General features: G+C 40.9%; 1 protein-coding gene across 1 annotated transcript in view; it reads right to left on the bottom strand.

The window, feature by feature from the left end:
* Nucleotides 1–1,109: 1,109 nt before the first annotated feature.
* ZCCHC17 (zinc finger CCHC-type containing 17) overlaps nucleotides 1,110–15,759 on the bottom strand; it is a 54,468-nt gene continuing 39,818 nt past the window's right edge. The window contains exon 8 of the mRNA XM_068539357.1: nucleotides 1,110–1,457. Within this exon, the coding sequence (XP_068395458.1) occupies nucleotides 1,296–1,457 (162 nt within the window). The 3' untranslated portion in view covers nucleotides 1,110–1,295. The remainder of the gene's footprint in view (nucleotides 1,458–15,759) is intronic.

The following is a 15,759-nucleotide window of genomic DNA, read 5'->3' as shown; positions in this document are numbered from 1 at the left end:
TACCTACAACTTCCCTTTACACTGCCCCCTCCCTATGGCCAAATGAGCTAGTCCAACCTGGAATAATCACTCAGTGGCGGGGCTTCTGAACTGTCACCTCAGGTCCATCCTGCACTGAATGCCTTTGGGTCTGGACAGTTGCTCTTCTCTGTGGAATGCTGTGGTCTCTCTCTTTCCAGAACACAGGCTTAGGACACAGGATCCAGGCTTGTGCCAGTGGCAGTGGGAGAAAATGCCCACTGGCGAAGATGACGGCTGAGCGTCTGCCTATGTGCTAGGCCATTACTCATGGTTCAAATTCTTACTGGTTCTCTAATCAGCCCTGGGGGAGAGGTCATCTAATCATTACAGAAGTGAGGGCTTATAAGTGATCTAAGAAGGCTGTGACTTGCTAGTGCCTCTGGCACTGTACCTTAGCTGGGCTGCTCTCCAAGGTCTAAGGTAACATGTTAAATGTTTTTCTGTCACCTAATGCAGCCTCAGTGACTTTTAAGTCTGTAAGTTACAGGAAGAGGGATTATACCAATAAGGACTCTCAGTAAGTTTAAAACCAAGCACACTTCCATTTAGGGCCAGGAATTTAAGCAGAGACCTGAAATGGAACCAACTGATTCACATTGTAGTAAATACAAAGTAAAGCAATGATCTTGGCTTGAGCTGTCTGGTTCAGTGATCGGGCGGAACATCACACACAAAGCTCAGTCACTGCAAACAATGGTTTTCTGGCTGTGACCACTGGCTGTCACTTCTAACATAGTAGAATCATGTTAGGGGGAATGGAAAAAGTGAGCACCACTTCTTACCATGTTCTCCCTAGTACTGCCAGTCTCCCTCTGCCCCTGTGTTGGATGCAGCAGAGATCACCCGCCAATCAGCCCAAGGCAGGCCAACAGGGAGGGGCCAATCACTCCGTTCTCCAACTACAGCCAGACTCACCTCCACAGCAGTACCTGTGGCTCTAGCCTGGACTCCTGTATAGGAGTCTGGCTCTGGCAGTGGCAGCTGGAAGAGGGTAATAGGACCTCCTGCTGAATGAAGGCTGTTGGGTGAATGAATGGGTCAGCTGCAGGGGTCACTTGCAAAGGGACTGGAATGAAGAAGACAACTCATTCAGGCAGATACTTTTGATATCTCCCAAACCTGCCTGTGGCAGGAGGGGAAGCCATCTCCCATGGGAGAGAAGTCAATGGGGTGGAAGGCCATATTCTCACTACTGAGTCTTTCCAGGAGCCAGCGCTTCAAGGCACAAGGCTCCTGGTTCCTTCTCTCCACCACCCCCTCCACTCTTTCCACTCTCACTCCTTGTGCTTCTTCTTGTGCTTCTTCTTCTTTTTCTTCTTCTTTGCTGCCTTGCTGTCTTTTGACGTGTGCCTTGCCCTCTTGCCTGTATCACTCTCAGAGTCTGAGCTGTCAGAGTCAGATGACTTCCTGTCTCTATGTTTCTTTTTCTTTTTTTCCTAAAAAAAAATAAATGAATAAAATAAAAACTCAACATTGTATGTGTATATTTGCTTTAAAAAATCATGGCCTGTAATCATTAGGGGATAACTTAATAGATTAAAAAACATTGTAATTAAAAAAACAAATTACATCTTTAAGTACTAACAAGAAAAAGTGCTCAAAATAAGCGAAAAAGGATCAAGTCATAACGCAGTAAGTATTCTAGGTTCCAGGGTATGTAACATAATATATGTGTGTATGTTTATACACACACACACACACACACATATACATGCATATCATATGTATTATATATATTTACATATATAAATTATAATATTTAGTACATTAAATCATAATATAATATGTATATTTAACATACCTGTATATATTTAAAATACACAGAAAACAATGGAAAGGACACAAACAGTCACAAGTGTTACCTCAGGAATGAACTGCATACAGGGAAGCTGAGGTCTTCCGCTGTCCTTTTTCATTTTTTTTTTAAACAAGCATTTATGACTTTCTTTCTTTCTCTTTTTTTCAGCCGTGCCACGCGGATTGCGGGATCTTAGTTCCCCGACCAGGGATTGAACCCGGGCCGTGGCAGTGAAAGCGTTGAGTCCTAACCACTGGACCGCCAGAGAATTCCCTATTACTTTCATTTTTAAAACGCACAGGATATTAAAGCTGAAAGGAGTCCTTAGAGATCACCTAGTCTGACTAGAGACAGTACTTCACATGCCCAAGAATATGAGAGTAATGCATTTAAGACTCCTGACTCCCAGTCTGGTTTCTATTAGACCCTGCTGCCAGGGAAAATAACCGCCATCAGTTAATAAGGCCCCACCTGCTGCCCTTGAATATTTACCATCTCTAACTTTCGCAACCAACCTTACAAGAGTATACTGATAAAGAAAAAAGCTCAGAAAGAACTTTCTCAACACTATTCCCACCACACTATGCCACCAAATTAACAGCACAAACGCACACAAAGGCTGAGACCCTGATCCCCAGGCTTCTGTAGGGTACTTGGAGCAGTTTGTAAGCACTGAATAAACCTTTTCATTGAATTGCAAATGTGTATATTGCCTCAGTAAGGTTTCTAAGAAGGAGAGATTATGGGAGGCGAAAGTGAGAGTAGAAGAGGGCAAGGCTCCTGCCCCTCCTACTAGGCTTCCATCCAACATCCTGAGAGCTGTAAGTCTGCCTGACAGACTAGGTCTTGGGAGCTGGCTGTGAGAAATGGTGGACAAAACACAGAACCAGGTGTTAGACCCAGACTTGAGTTCTGGCTCTGCCACTTACTATTACTCTTCTGTAACCCTGGGCAAGTCATTTCACCTCACTGAGGCCTAGTCTCCTCAAATGTAAAACAGAGATAAGAATAGCACCTATGTCACATGGTGGTGAAGAGATAGTATCTGTGGCTGGAGAAGTTGAAAACCACTTGCCCCAGATCACACAGGCAGGGTTGGGATCTGCATGTAGATCATACGACTGGAAATCTCCTGAGTTTTCCTTGATTGCACGTGGCCCCTCTTCCTGTATAGTGATGGGAGGCCTCATGGTATATGGTGGTCAGAACAACAGTTTTGGAATAAGATAGAATTAAGTTCAGGGACTTCCCTGGTGGCACAGTGGTTAAGAATCTGCCTGCCAATGCAGGGGACACGGGTTCGATCCCTGGTCCAGGAAGATCCCACAGGCCGCGGAGCAGCTAAGCCCGTGCGCCACAACTATTGAGCCTGTGCTCTAGAGCCCGCGAGCCACAACTACTGAGCCCATGCGCCACAACTACTGAAGCCTGCGTGCCTAGAGCCCGTGCTCAGCAACAAGAGAAGCCACCCCAATGAGTAGCCCATGCACCGCAATGAAGAGTAGCCCCCGCTCGCCGCAACTAGAGAAAGCCCACATGCAGCAACGAAGACCCAACACAGCCAAAAATAAATTTAAAAAATTAAAAAAAAAAAAAAAAAGAATTAAGTTCAAATTCCAACTCTGCCACTTACTAACTATGTGACTTAGAACAAAAGACCTAACTTTTTTTTTTTTCTTTTTTGGCCCGCGCCGGGTGGCATGTGGGATCTTACTTGCCCAACCAGGGATCAAACCGGTACCCCCTGCATTGGAAGCACAGAGTCTTAACCACTGGACCGCCAGGGAAGTCCCAAGACTTTTTTGAACCTCAGTTTTCTTTTCAGTAAATTACAAATAATAAATACCTACTTCAAAGGATGCTATGAGGACTAAACATGGTAAGTACTAACTATAGTGCCTGATACATGGTAGGAACTCAGTGGTAGCTAGAAGTATTGTATTATTCTCTTATTTCAGAGAACTCCCAGAATGTTCTGACAATCTGGCCAAGTATCTACAGCAGATGAGTCAAAGTTCTGAGAGGAGATTAAACCAAAATTCTTTCTTGGAGTCTCCAGTGGAGTAGAGAGAGGGAAAGCTTCCCAGGCCCAAGTTATCAAGCTGTAGGAACCATGGCTGGGAGAAGTTGAGAGTCAGCAAATCCATGGTTTGGCTTATGGTGTTGCAGTTTCCTAGATGGGAAGATAATGGAAGTCAATCACAGGCTACATGGGCTTGGCAGCCTCACCCGTCTCTGCCCCTTAGGTAGGACAGAGTCCTGGGAAAGTAAACAAGCAGATGCAGAGTCTGGCACCAATTCCCCCAAGACTGGCCCAGCCTGGATACATAAATGAGAAAGGAAAGTAATAATACTTCCTTACAAACAAATAGCACTTTAGTTTATCAAACTTCCTGCATCTCGTATCTTGTAATAATAATCTGGTAAGGTCAGAAGTCAGGAATTATTATTGCTATTTTACAGAGGTGAAAACTGCAACTCAAAGAAGTGACCAAAGACAAGACAAGAATGTTACACTTTCTAACTCAGAATTTGGCGTTATTTCCACTTTCTCAATGATACAGGCTCAGAAGGAGGAAAGAGAAAAGCAAATCACTAGAGAACCCTGGCAAGCTAGAACGTTGACTCTAGGTAGCAAGGACGACTCGGGAAGATGGCTTTCTAGACCTCAATCTTGATGTAAAAGCTCTTTTGCAACCCGAATAAAGGAAATCTAGTTCTCCAGCAGGTGGCATCATTTTCATTTTGTCTCTAACCTTGAGCTAGAGAACAAAAATTACTTCATATGTTGTAGTTCAAGAGGAAAGCTGGGAGTTGGAGTAGAGGTGAAGCTGGAAAGTCAGAGGTGAAGCTAGCTTCTGGTCCCTTGACTACATTCTGGGGAAGAGGAGCATAAGGTAAAGGGTAATGACCCAGAAGTGTGAGCTCATGGTAGACAGGCCGGAGGGGCAGGGGAAAGAAGCCATTGCTCAAAACCTCTCTCTGAGAAGCACATATCCTGTGCTACAGCAGCTAGCCCATCCACTTTCTCTATAGTTCTAAAAAAAGGTTAGCAGCGGCCCAGCGTGAGACAAAAACAAAAACTGAGAAAGGGGAGTAACAGCAGTTAACACTTACTGAGTACCTAATTTTCTAGATGCTGGGCTGGGCACTTTGCACACATACCCCATGACCTTCAAAACAAATCTATTAAGTGGGCATAATAATCTCTGTATTTTCAGGAAAGAAAATTATAACTTCAGAGAGGTTTACTGAGATAAAGTAACTTGCCCAAATGGTAGAACCTGGATTTGACTCAGGCTGGGCCCTAAATTAGATGTTCTTTTTAGCTCTGTGTGTTAAAGCCAGCACCTAACTTAGCAGTTTCTAGCCCAAAGGCACTGATCTAGCCAGAAATCAAGCAAGCAAGCATTTATTCTGTTTTATTTATTCTTAAGAATTATTCTTGAGAAAGCACTGGTTATTTATTCTCTTATTCTTGAGAAATGATTGATTCTCAAGAGATAATTTGATTCTCAAACTGATTCTCTAGGGTTAATTTTTATAAAGTAGGATAGAGGGTGATTCCTGGTTAGAATTTGCCTATAAGCACCAGTTTATCATAGCTTGGAAAGGGTAAGACCAGAGGGAGAAGGTTATTAATCAACTCACAAATATTTACTGAACTTTACTACCTATAAAGCATTTTAGAGAGCCATAGTTACATACAGTGTTGCTTAGGAGATAAGAACACATTTTTAATAGAATTCAGACAAATACAGAGTACCTACTAGTGCAAAGCTATAGTTGCATGCAAAGTAAACACATTCAGTAGCTCAGGAGTGGTGACTGGCACCATTCCTCCAAACCTGAGCCAACCTCATCAAACAAGGGAAAGAATAACTCCCAATAACCATACAGTACATTCATTCAACAAATATTTGTTGAGTACATTCTATGAGCCAGGAATATCTATTAACTAATTTGTCTCTTATAGTACTTGAATGACATTAGAAATCAGGGAACAGAAGCCTTCAAGGGATACACTAATCAAGGAGAAAGATTAATTAAGATACTAGGCAGTCCATGGAAGTGATGTAAGAAAAGTACAAACAACATGCCATGGACACACAAGGGAAAGAAATCAATTATGTCTGAGGAATTTGAGGATGGCCTCATGAAGGATATGTAATGTGTTGTGCTTTTGAAGGATGAATATGACTTTGGCAGGTGGAGTAGTGGTAGTAGTGCTGACGGAAGAAGGGAACTGAGGGCCTTCCAGCCAGATGGAAGACAGAATGAAGCAAATGCTTGGAAGATCCTGTGTGGCATACTTACCTTGTACTGGATCCCATCCCTTCTTTCCTACTCAAAGACATCGGTCCAGGAATTGTCCCCTCTCTCCTGCATCAACTTGTCCTTCTTTAATGGCTCATTCCCCAAAATAAACAAATGTGCTATAATAGTTCCCATTTTGAAAAAAAACAACCCTCCTAAACAATTTTAACCAGGTTGTCAACCCACCACTCTACTGAAACAGCTCTTGTCAAAGTTACCAGTGATCTCCACATGGCCAAATTTATGGTCAGTTCTTAGGCCTCATTTACTTGATCATGTGGATTACTAATACTATCTATTAACTAGCTTGCTACTTCCACTTTTCCCTTCTAACCATCTAATTTCCATACAGTAGCCAGAATAATTATCTTATAAGATAAGTCAGATCATGTCGTCCCTCTAGTAAAATGCCTAATGACATCCATCTCACTCTAAGTGAAAGCTGAAGTCCTCAGATTCTCCTATAAGGCCCTGGTTTCCTCTAACTCATTCACTTCCTCCAGCTACACTGGCCTCCTTACTGTTCCTTAAACATGCCAAGCTCACTCCCAATATCCAACTATTGTACTTGTTGAAATGTTCTCTCACCACTTACCTGAGTAGCTTGCTTTCTCACTTCCTTCAAAGATCCACTCTAATGATGCTTTATGAGAAAGGTCTGCCCTTACCATCCTATCTAGAATGGCAAGTCAGCTACCCCCTTACCCCTATTCTAGTACTCCCTAGCTCTCATTACCAAATTGATTTTTCTCCATAGCACTTTTCAGTACTTGAAATATTAGTATTATTTTATATTTATTTACTAGTTCATTGTCTGTGACTCCCATTAGAAAGTAAGTGCCATGAAGACTGGGATTCTCCTGATTTGTTCACTATTGTTGCTGCAATGACTAGAACAGAACTTGGCACACAATAGAAATTCTTTTAATGAATGAGGTTGGAGTACAGTGTGTGAGGGAAGGGACTGGTGAGAGATGATGCTGGGATGTTGGACAGATTGTGAAGAGTCTTAAAGGAACTCAGACTTTATTCCATAGAAGAAGGAGAATCCAGAAGGCTTTCGAGCAGACTACACTGGACGACTCTCTGTGCTCCAGCAGAAGAGGCCCAGGACTGGCAACCTCTCTCTCAGATAGGCACCAGAAGTTGTCTGGAGAACAGAACAGAGCCAGCACTGCAGCCAAGGGGATGATATTCCTATTTCTGTTCTTCTAAATATAGTACAGCAGAGAGTAATTATAGTAGCCACATGAAAAGAAGAAAATTATATTCTGGATCAAATATAGCTAAACTTCATTACAGTAAGTCAGCAGCCTGATCCCCAAAGCAGATGCTTCCTCATAATATAGCCTGATTCAGAAAGACCCATGATGGCATATGATAAGTGAAAGAGGCTACTAGCAAAGCACATACCACAGGTTCATGAAAGATTATCCAGGGCTTCACTACAAAAACCTTTATTCCTATTTTATCAACCTCTTCATAGCCCATTTCCATTTGCAACACACAGCTTCCTCCTGGTTCTAATTATGTCCAACAAAAATGACTTATAATTTTCAGACACTGGGATGAAAACCGTCATGGTACTGAATAGGTATTGCATAGAATTAAACCAATACGTACTAGATTTTTGGACAAGGACATGCATTCAATTCATGTATGTTTGATAAAAAGAGGTGGGGGCTCAGGGCTAGAAAGATCTCTTACTCCTGCCCCTACTCACCAGTAGCAGCAGGAGTCAGTCCCTATTACTCTCCAAACTGAGGGCAGGCCTCACTGAGTGAAGGAACCGGAGGAGTTACACATGTCACATATGATGGACTCTATCAATTCAAAAGTGCATGCCTATATGTGCCAGGCACTATTTGAAACAGGTGACACCCTTTCTTTATCCTGGCCATTTCCTGATTTCCCAACATGCCTAGCACCTTCTCCTGTCTTAGAGACTTTACATTAGACATTCTCTTCTACCAGACTGCAGAAAGAAGTGGGACAATGAAGCAGTCTTGTAAAGAAGCAGAGATGAGAACCCAGTAGACTGTTTTTCACTTTCTGGTTCTAATTCTGGATGGCCCAGAGCCAACTAGTGCTGGAACAGGTGTCCAAATCTGCCACTCTCGCACACTCCAAAATATCCATCTCAGGTAGAAGTTTTTACTGATAAGGAAAGCCAACCTCCTGCTGGAATCAAAGATTTAGATGGGGGAAGAAACAGGAGGCCTGGAAACTTGATTTATGGTTGTGAACAAAAACAGATCAATAGAGAGCATATTCCTAGAGCACTTCACTTTATCAGCTCGGTGAAATACATTTAAGGAATACAAATTCACGTAAAACAAATAAATGAAACACATTTGAAAATTTAAAAAATCAATAGATAACATCAGATGATTACTAAGGGTAGCTGGTAACAGAGCAAAAACTGGCCCAAAAGTGACCTTATAAGACCTGATAAGTCAATCACCTAACACAATGCACAATAGAAAAGTATGAGGCACTCAATACATAGTTGTTGAGTAAATAAATAATTGAAGAGCTAAATGAATTAATGGTAGAAGTGTGGTATAGAAAAGAATATTGGGTTAGTAATCTGAAGAACTGGGTTCTTATTTCAGCACTATCTCTTATAGTTGTGTGACTTCAGGTGAGACAATTTCTATTAATCTCCATTTTCCTAAGGTGTAAAATGGTGGGATAATAATGCCTACTCTGGCTACCACACAGGATTGTGTAAGGATAAAACAAAATAAAAAATGAAGATATTTTGAGGCTTCCCTGGAGGTCCAGTGGTTAAGACTCCACGCTTCCACTGCAGGGGGCATGGGTTCGATCCCTGGTCGGGGAACTAAGATCCTGCATGTTGTGCAGCGTGGCCAAAAAAAAAAAGAAAAAAAAAAAGAAGATATTTTATGAACTGTAAGTACTAAACAAATATAAGGCATAAAAGATAATAAAGGGATTAACGACAAGGTGAAAAGACAATGACGCTAGATGATATCTTAGTAGAAACAATGGGCATCAAGGGGGAAGTTTTTACAGTTTCAGCTCCCTGGAGCACTTTTTAATCAAAGAGGACTCATGAGTTAGAAGTTCATATACACAAAGGTACTTTAAAAATAATAAGGTTGATGATTATTACTGCCATTGTTCATCAGACCATTTCTCTACTAAGTGAAGAGCGACAGAGGGTAGGATAATGGGTTGACTAAGCAGGTCATAACGCACCTCATGCCTAGCAGATCCTTAATAATTATTTTGGCGAACTGAAATACACATCTCCAAGCAGCTTTAGAAGCAAAGCAATAACTAATTGCACCAGGTGTATCAAGCAATACAAAAACAACCAAAGACCCACAGAAGTGAGATATCCACAGAACCACTTCAGGAATCTGACAAATACCATTTAACCCCTAAAAGGTTAAAAGAGAATGAAAAACCCCTGGAACATACAAATAGAATCACAGTTAAAAATCTAGCTCTACTAAACAAGTAAAATTGCCTGTTTGTAGACATGATCTTGTAGGTAGAAAATCTTAAAAGATTCCACAAAAAAACTGTTAGAACTAACCAGTGAATTCAGAAAAGTTGCAGGATACAAAATCAACACACAAGAATCAGTTGCATTTCTATATACTGACAATTAGCAATCCGAAAAGAAAATTAAGAAAACAATTCCATAGCATCAAAACAATTCCATAGCATCAAAGAGAATAAAATATTTAGGAATAAACTTAACCAAGGAGGCAAAAATACTTGTACACTGAAAACTACAAAACAATGCTGAAAGAAATTAAAGACAACACAAATATATGGAAAAACATCAATGTTCATGGATTAGGAGACTTAATATGGTTAAGATGTCAATACTACACAAAGTAATCTACAGATTTGATGCAACCCTTCCAAAATCCCAATGACATTTCTTGCAAAAATAGAAAATTTCATCCTAAAATTCATATGGAATCTCAAGGGACCCCCAAAGAGCCAAAATAACTTGAAAAAGAACAATGTTGGATGACTCACATTTCTTGATTTCAAAACTTACTATGAAGTTAGAGCATTTAAAACAGTGTGGCTCTAGCAAAAAGACAGACAAATGGACCAATGGAATGGAATGAAGAAGAGTCAGAAATAAACCCTCATGTGTACAGTCAAATGGCTTTTGAAAAGGATGCCAAGACCATTCAATGGGGAAAGGACAGTCTTTTCAACAAATGGTGCTGGGGATACTGGATATCCACATGCAAAAATATGAAGTTGGAACCTTATTTTACACCATGTTAAAACAAACAAACAAACAAACAGCAACAACAAAAAACCCTCAAAAAATGGATCAAAGATCTAAATGTAAGAGTTAAAACTATTAAACTTTTAGAAGAAAACAGAAGGAAAAAGCTTCATGACGTTAGATTTGGCAACGATTTCTTGAACATAACACCAAAAGTACAGGAAACAAAAGAAAAAAATACAGAAGTTGGACTTCATCATGATGGAAGATGTTTGTACATTAAAAGACACTATCATATACTTAGTATGTGAACATACTTAACACTCCTGAACTGTACTTAAAGATGGTTAAGACAGTAAGTTTCATGTGTTTGTTCACCACAATTTTTTTAATGTAAATCTGAAAAATAAAAATAGAACACTACCAACAGAGTGAAAAGGCAATCCAAAGAATGGGAGAAAATATTTGCAAGTCATATATCTGATAAGAGATTGATATCTAGAATATATAAAGAACTTTTTGAACCCAGTGTCTGTACTTAAACCCAGTCTCTGACCACAAAGCCTCTTTCTTTTCTTTTTTCTTTTTTTTAACATCTTTATTGGAGTATAATTGCTTTACAATGGTGTGTTAGTTTCTGCTTTATAACAAAGTGAATCAGCTATACATATACATATATCCCCATATCTCCTCCCTCTTGCATCTCCCTCCCATCCTCCCTATCCCACCCCTCTAGGTGGTCACAAAGCACAGAGCTGATCTCCCTGTGCTATGCAGCTGCTTCCCACTAGCTATCTATTTTATATTTGGTAGTGTATATATATGTCCATGCCACTCTCTCACTTCGTCCCAGCTTACCCTTCCCCCTCCCCATGTCCTCAAGTCCATTCTCTATGTCTGCGTCTTTATTCCTGTCCTGCCCCTAGGTTCTTCAGAAGCTTTTTTTTTTTTAGATTCCATATATATGTGTTAGCATATGGTATTTGTTTTTCTCTTTCTGACTTACTTCACTCTGTATGACAGTCTCTAGGTCCATCCATCTCGCTACAAATAACTCAATTTCGTTTCTTTTTATGGCTGTGTAATATTCCATTGTATATCCGTGCCACATCTTCTTTATCCATTAATCTGTCGATGGACACTTAGTTGCTTCCATGTCCTGGCTATCGTAAATAGAGCTGCAATGAACATTGTGGTACATGACTCTTTTTGAATTATGGCTTTCTCAGGGTATATGCCCAGTAGTGGGATTGCTGGGTCCTATGGTAGTTCTATTTTTAGTTTTTTAAGGAACCTCCATACTGTTGTTCTCCATAGTGTCTGTATCAATTTACATTCCCACCAACAGTGCAAGAGGTGCACTGTGCACCTCTTGCACAGTGATAATAAAGCCTCTGTTTTTAAGCAACAGCTACTAGTAGCTGACACGCACTGGGCTTTGCTGTATGCAGGCACTGTGCTCAAGAGTGTTATGTGCATCTCCTCATCCTAAGAACCTTATGAAGTAGATGTTTATTGTTCCCATTTTATAAAGGAAACAGATTCAGAGAAGTTTAGTAATTAGCCTAAGTTCCACAGTGAGGAGGTGACCCAACTGAGATTAGAACCCGGGCAGTCTGTCTCCACAGCCCAGGTTCTTAAGTACATCCTCTACTGCCTTCAGAAAAGCAATTCCTCAGCATCCACCTGATGTAATATTTCATAGCCACTAAAAATGAGATTATTAAGACTATGTGGTGGGCTTCCCTGGTGGCACAGTGGTTAAGAATCCTCCTGCCAATGCAGGGGCCATGGGTTCGAGCCCTGGTCCAGGAAGATCCCACATGCCGCAGAGCAACTAAGCCCGTGCGCCACAATTACCGAGCCTGCACTCTAGAGCCTGCACGCCACAACTACTGAAGCCCGCACGCCTAGAGCCCGTGCTCCGCAACAAGAGAAGCCACCACAATGAGAAGCCCGCGCACCACAACAAAGAGTAGCCCCCGCTTTCCGCAACTAGAGAAAGCCTGTGTGCAGCAATGAAGACCCAACACAGCCAAAAATAATAAATAAATAAATAAATGTATTAAAAAAAAAAAGACTATGTGTCAAAAATGGAAAGATGCTATGACAAAGTAAAAAACAGGAAACAAAATTATACATACATTTTAATTACATCTAGGTAAAACATGCATTTGAAAACAGCTAGAAGAAAATATGTGCCACAATAATATAGATTCTGGTAAAGTATTAAGATTATGGGTTGCCCTTCTTTTGCTTTATATTTAAATAATGAGGTAATATGGTGGAAGCTTCCCATTTCCCTCTTTAAATCAAGTCCTCAGACCTCTATGAGGAAGGCTAGCATCAAGAATAAAGATATGTAAAGCCAAACCCTGTGTTCAAAAATAAGCAATACTCAAACTATTATGTATAAAATAAGCTACAATGATACACCGTACCACAGCGGTCCCCCAACCTTTTTGGCACCAGGGACCGGTTTTGCGGAAGACAATTTTTCCATGGCGGGGTGGGGGGGATGGTTCAGTTGGTAATGCGAGTGATGGGGAGCGGCAGATGAAGCTTCACTCACTCACTTCCTGCTGTGCGGCCCCGAGGGGCGGGTGGGGAGTATGGTTGGGGACCCCTGCTGTACAACATGAGGAAGAGAGCCAATATTTTATAGTAACTATAAATGGAATATAACCTTTAAAAATTGTAAATTACTATATTGCACACCTGTAATTTATATAATATTGTATATCAACTATGCTTCAATTAAAAAAATTTTTTAAAAAAAAGCAATACTGCTTGCAGGGTTGGGGACAGTTGCCTCTGTGAGGGAGTTAGGCTAAACACGGCAATGCTGAAGGTTTGCAGAAGGCTTCTGGAGGGCAGCGCTTGAAGTAGGGGCCTTTGTTAATTTCTATTTCTTTGGTTCACAGGAGAACAGTACCAAATTAAAATAATATCCCCACTGCTCTAAATCAGTGTCTTCCAAGTGCCATTCATTCATATAATAGTGCCACAATTTTTATTCCGTGTGTTTATAAACTGCTATTTTTTTACTTAAACTTTTTCTTAATATCTGAATTTTTGCTTTAAAAAGTCCTACTTAAAAGGGAAACTTTATAACAGCACTGTAAATAGAAAACTTGCAGCCCTTGTCTTAAGCAGAAGATAACTGTAAAAATAAATACATAAAAAAGACACACCAGGGACTTCCCTGGTGGTGCAGCAGTTAACACTCCGCGCTCCCAATGCAGGGGGACCGGGTTTGATCCCTGGTCGGGGAACTAGATCCCACATGCATGCCGCAATTAAGAGTTCGCATGCCACAACTAAGGAGCCCGCCTGCCGCAACTAAGACTTGGCGCAACCAAATAAATTAATTAATTAATTTAAAAAAAAAGACACAACAATGTTTTAAGCTAGATATAATTTACTGCCTGCTAAAGGCAGTACTTGAAGAGGACTAGGGTTAGACAGTTTGTTTTCACAGGAGACAGTCTGGATTTTTTTTAAAGTACAATGGGAAATCACTGAAGGATTTTAAACAGGAAGAGACATGTTCTGATTGGATATGTTAACAACACTTTCCTGGGAATTAAAAAGAAATTTTTTAAAAAAAGAAAAAGTGAGAAAAGACAAGAATTTAACAACTGAACAACAACATCATCCACTTTTACCTAACTGACAATAATAAAACACTATGATCTATTGGAACCCTTGGGCACTGTTGGTAGGAATGCGAAATGGTGCAGCTGCTGTGAAAAACAGTATGGTGGTTCCACAAAAAAAATTAAAATAGAATTACCATATGGGACTTCCCTGTGGCGCAGTGGTTAAAGAATCCGCCTGCCAATGCAGGGGACACAGGTTTGAGCCCTGGTCTGGGAAGATACCACATGCCGCAGAGCAACTAAGCCCGTGCGCCACAACTACTGAGCCTGCACCCTACAGCCTGCGAGCCACAACTACTGAGCCCGCGCACCTAGAGCCCGCGCTTTGCAACAAGAGAAGCCACTGCCATGAGAAGCCCGCACACTACAACGAAGAGTAGTCAGCCCCCACTTGCCGCAACTAGAGAAAGCCCGTGCACAGCAATGAAGACCCAACGCAGCCAAAAAATAAATAAATAAAATAAATGAATAAATTAAAAAAAAAAAAGAATTACCATATGATTCAGCAGCTCCACTTCTGGGTATATACCCCCCAAAATTGAAAGCAAGATCTCAAAGAAATATTTGTACAACTATGTTCACAGCAGCATTATTCACAAAAGCCAAAAGGTGGAAACAATCCTAGTATCAACAACAAATGAATGAATAAGCAAAATATGGTATATGCATACAATGGAATATTTTCAATCTTAAAAAGGAAGGAAATTCTGACACATGCTATAACATGGATGAACCTTGAGGACATTATGCTAACTCAAGTAAGCCAGTCACAAAAAAACAAATACTATATAATTCCACTTTATAAGATACCTAGAGTAGTCTAAATCATACAGACAGAAAGTAGAATGGTGGTTATCAGGTGCTGGGAGGAAAGGGGAATGAGGAGTTATTGTTTAATGGGTATAGAGTTTCAGTTTTACAAAATGAAAAGGGTACTAGAGGGACTTCCCTGGTGACACAGTAGTTAAGAATCCGCCTGCCAGTGCAGGAGACAAGGGTTCGATCCCTGGTCTGGGAAGATCCCACATGCTGCGGAGCAACAAAGCCTGTGCACCACAACTACTGAAGCCTGTGCACCTAGAGCTCGTGCTCCCCAACAAGAGAAGCCACCGCAACGAGACGCCCGCGCACCACAACGAACACCCAACGCGGCCAAAAAAAAAAAAAAAAGGAAAAGAGTATTAGAGATGGATGGTGGTGATGATTGCACAATAATATGAAATTTACTTAATGCCAAAGAACTGTACACTTAAAAACGGTTAAGACGGGGGAATTCCCTGGTGGTCCAGTGGTTAGGACTCCGCACTCTCACTGCCGAGGGGGCAAGTTCAATCCCTGGTTGGTGAACTAAAATCCACAAGCTGTGCAGCGCGGCCTCCCGCCAAAGGAAAAAAAAAAAAAGATTAAGACAGTAAAATTTATGTTACATATCTTTTACTACAATTAGAACAACAACACTATACCCAAAGGCTGCAGATTTTGGTTTCAGCAACTGGTGACCCATTCATTGAGAGAGGGAGGAATATGAACGGAGCAGCCTTGGGTAGGAGGAACACTGAAGAGTTTTGGAGTGTGCTAAGCTTGATGTCAACTCGACAATCAGATGGAGATGTCAAATAGGCAGCTGAATATCTAAATTTGAAGTTCCAGAGAAAAAGTTAGAGATAGAATTACAGACTTGGAGAATTACAGACTTGGATTTTAAAAAGGATACATATACTTAATTGGGGGAT

Source organism: Eschrichtius robustus, chromosome 3 (genome assembly GCF_028021215.1).
Source record: "Eschrichtius robustus isolate mEscRob2 chromosome 3, mEscRob2.pri, whole genome shotgun sequence".
In the NCBI taxonomy this organism is placed as follows: Eukaryota; Metazoa; Chordata; class Mammalia; order Artiodactyla; family Eschrichtiidae; genus Eschrichtius; species Eschrichtius robustus.
This window is presented reverse-complemented; position numbering and strand designations above follow the sequence as displayed.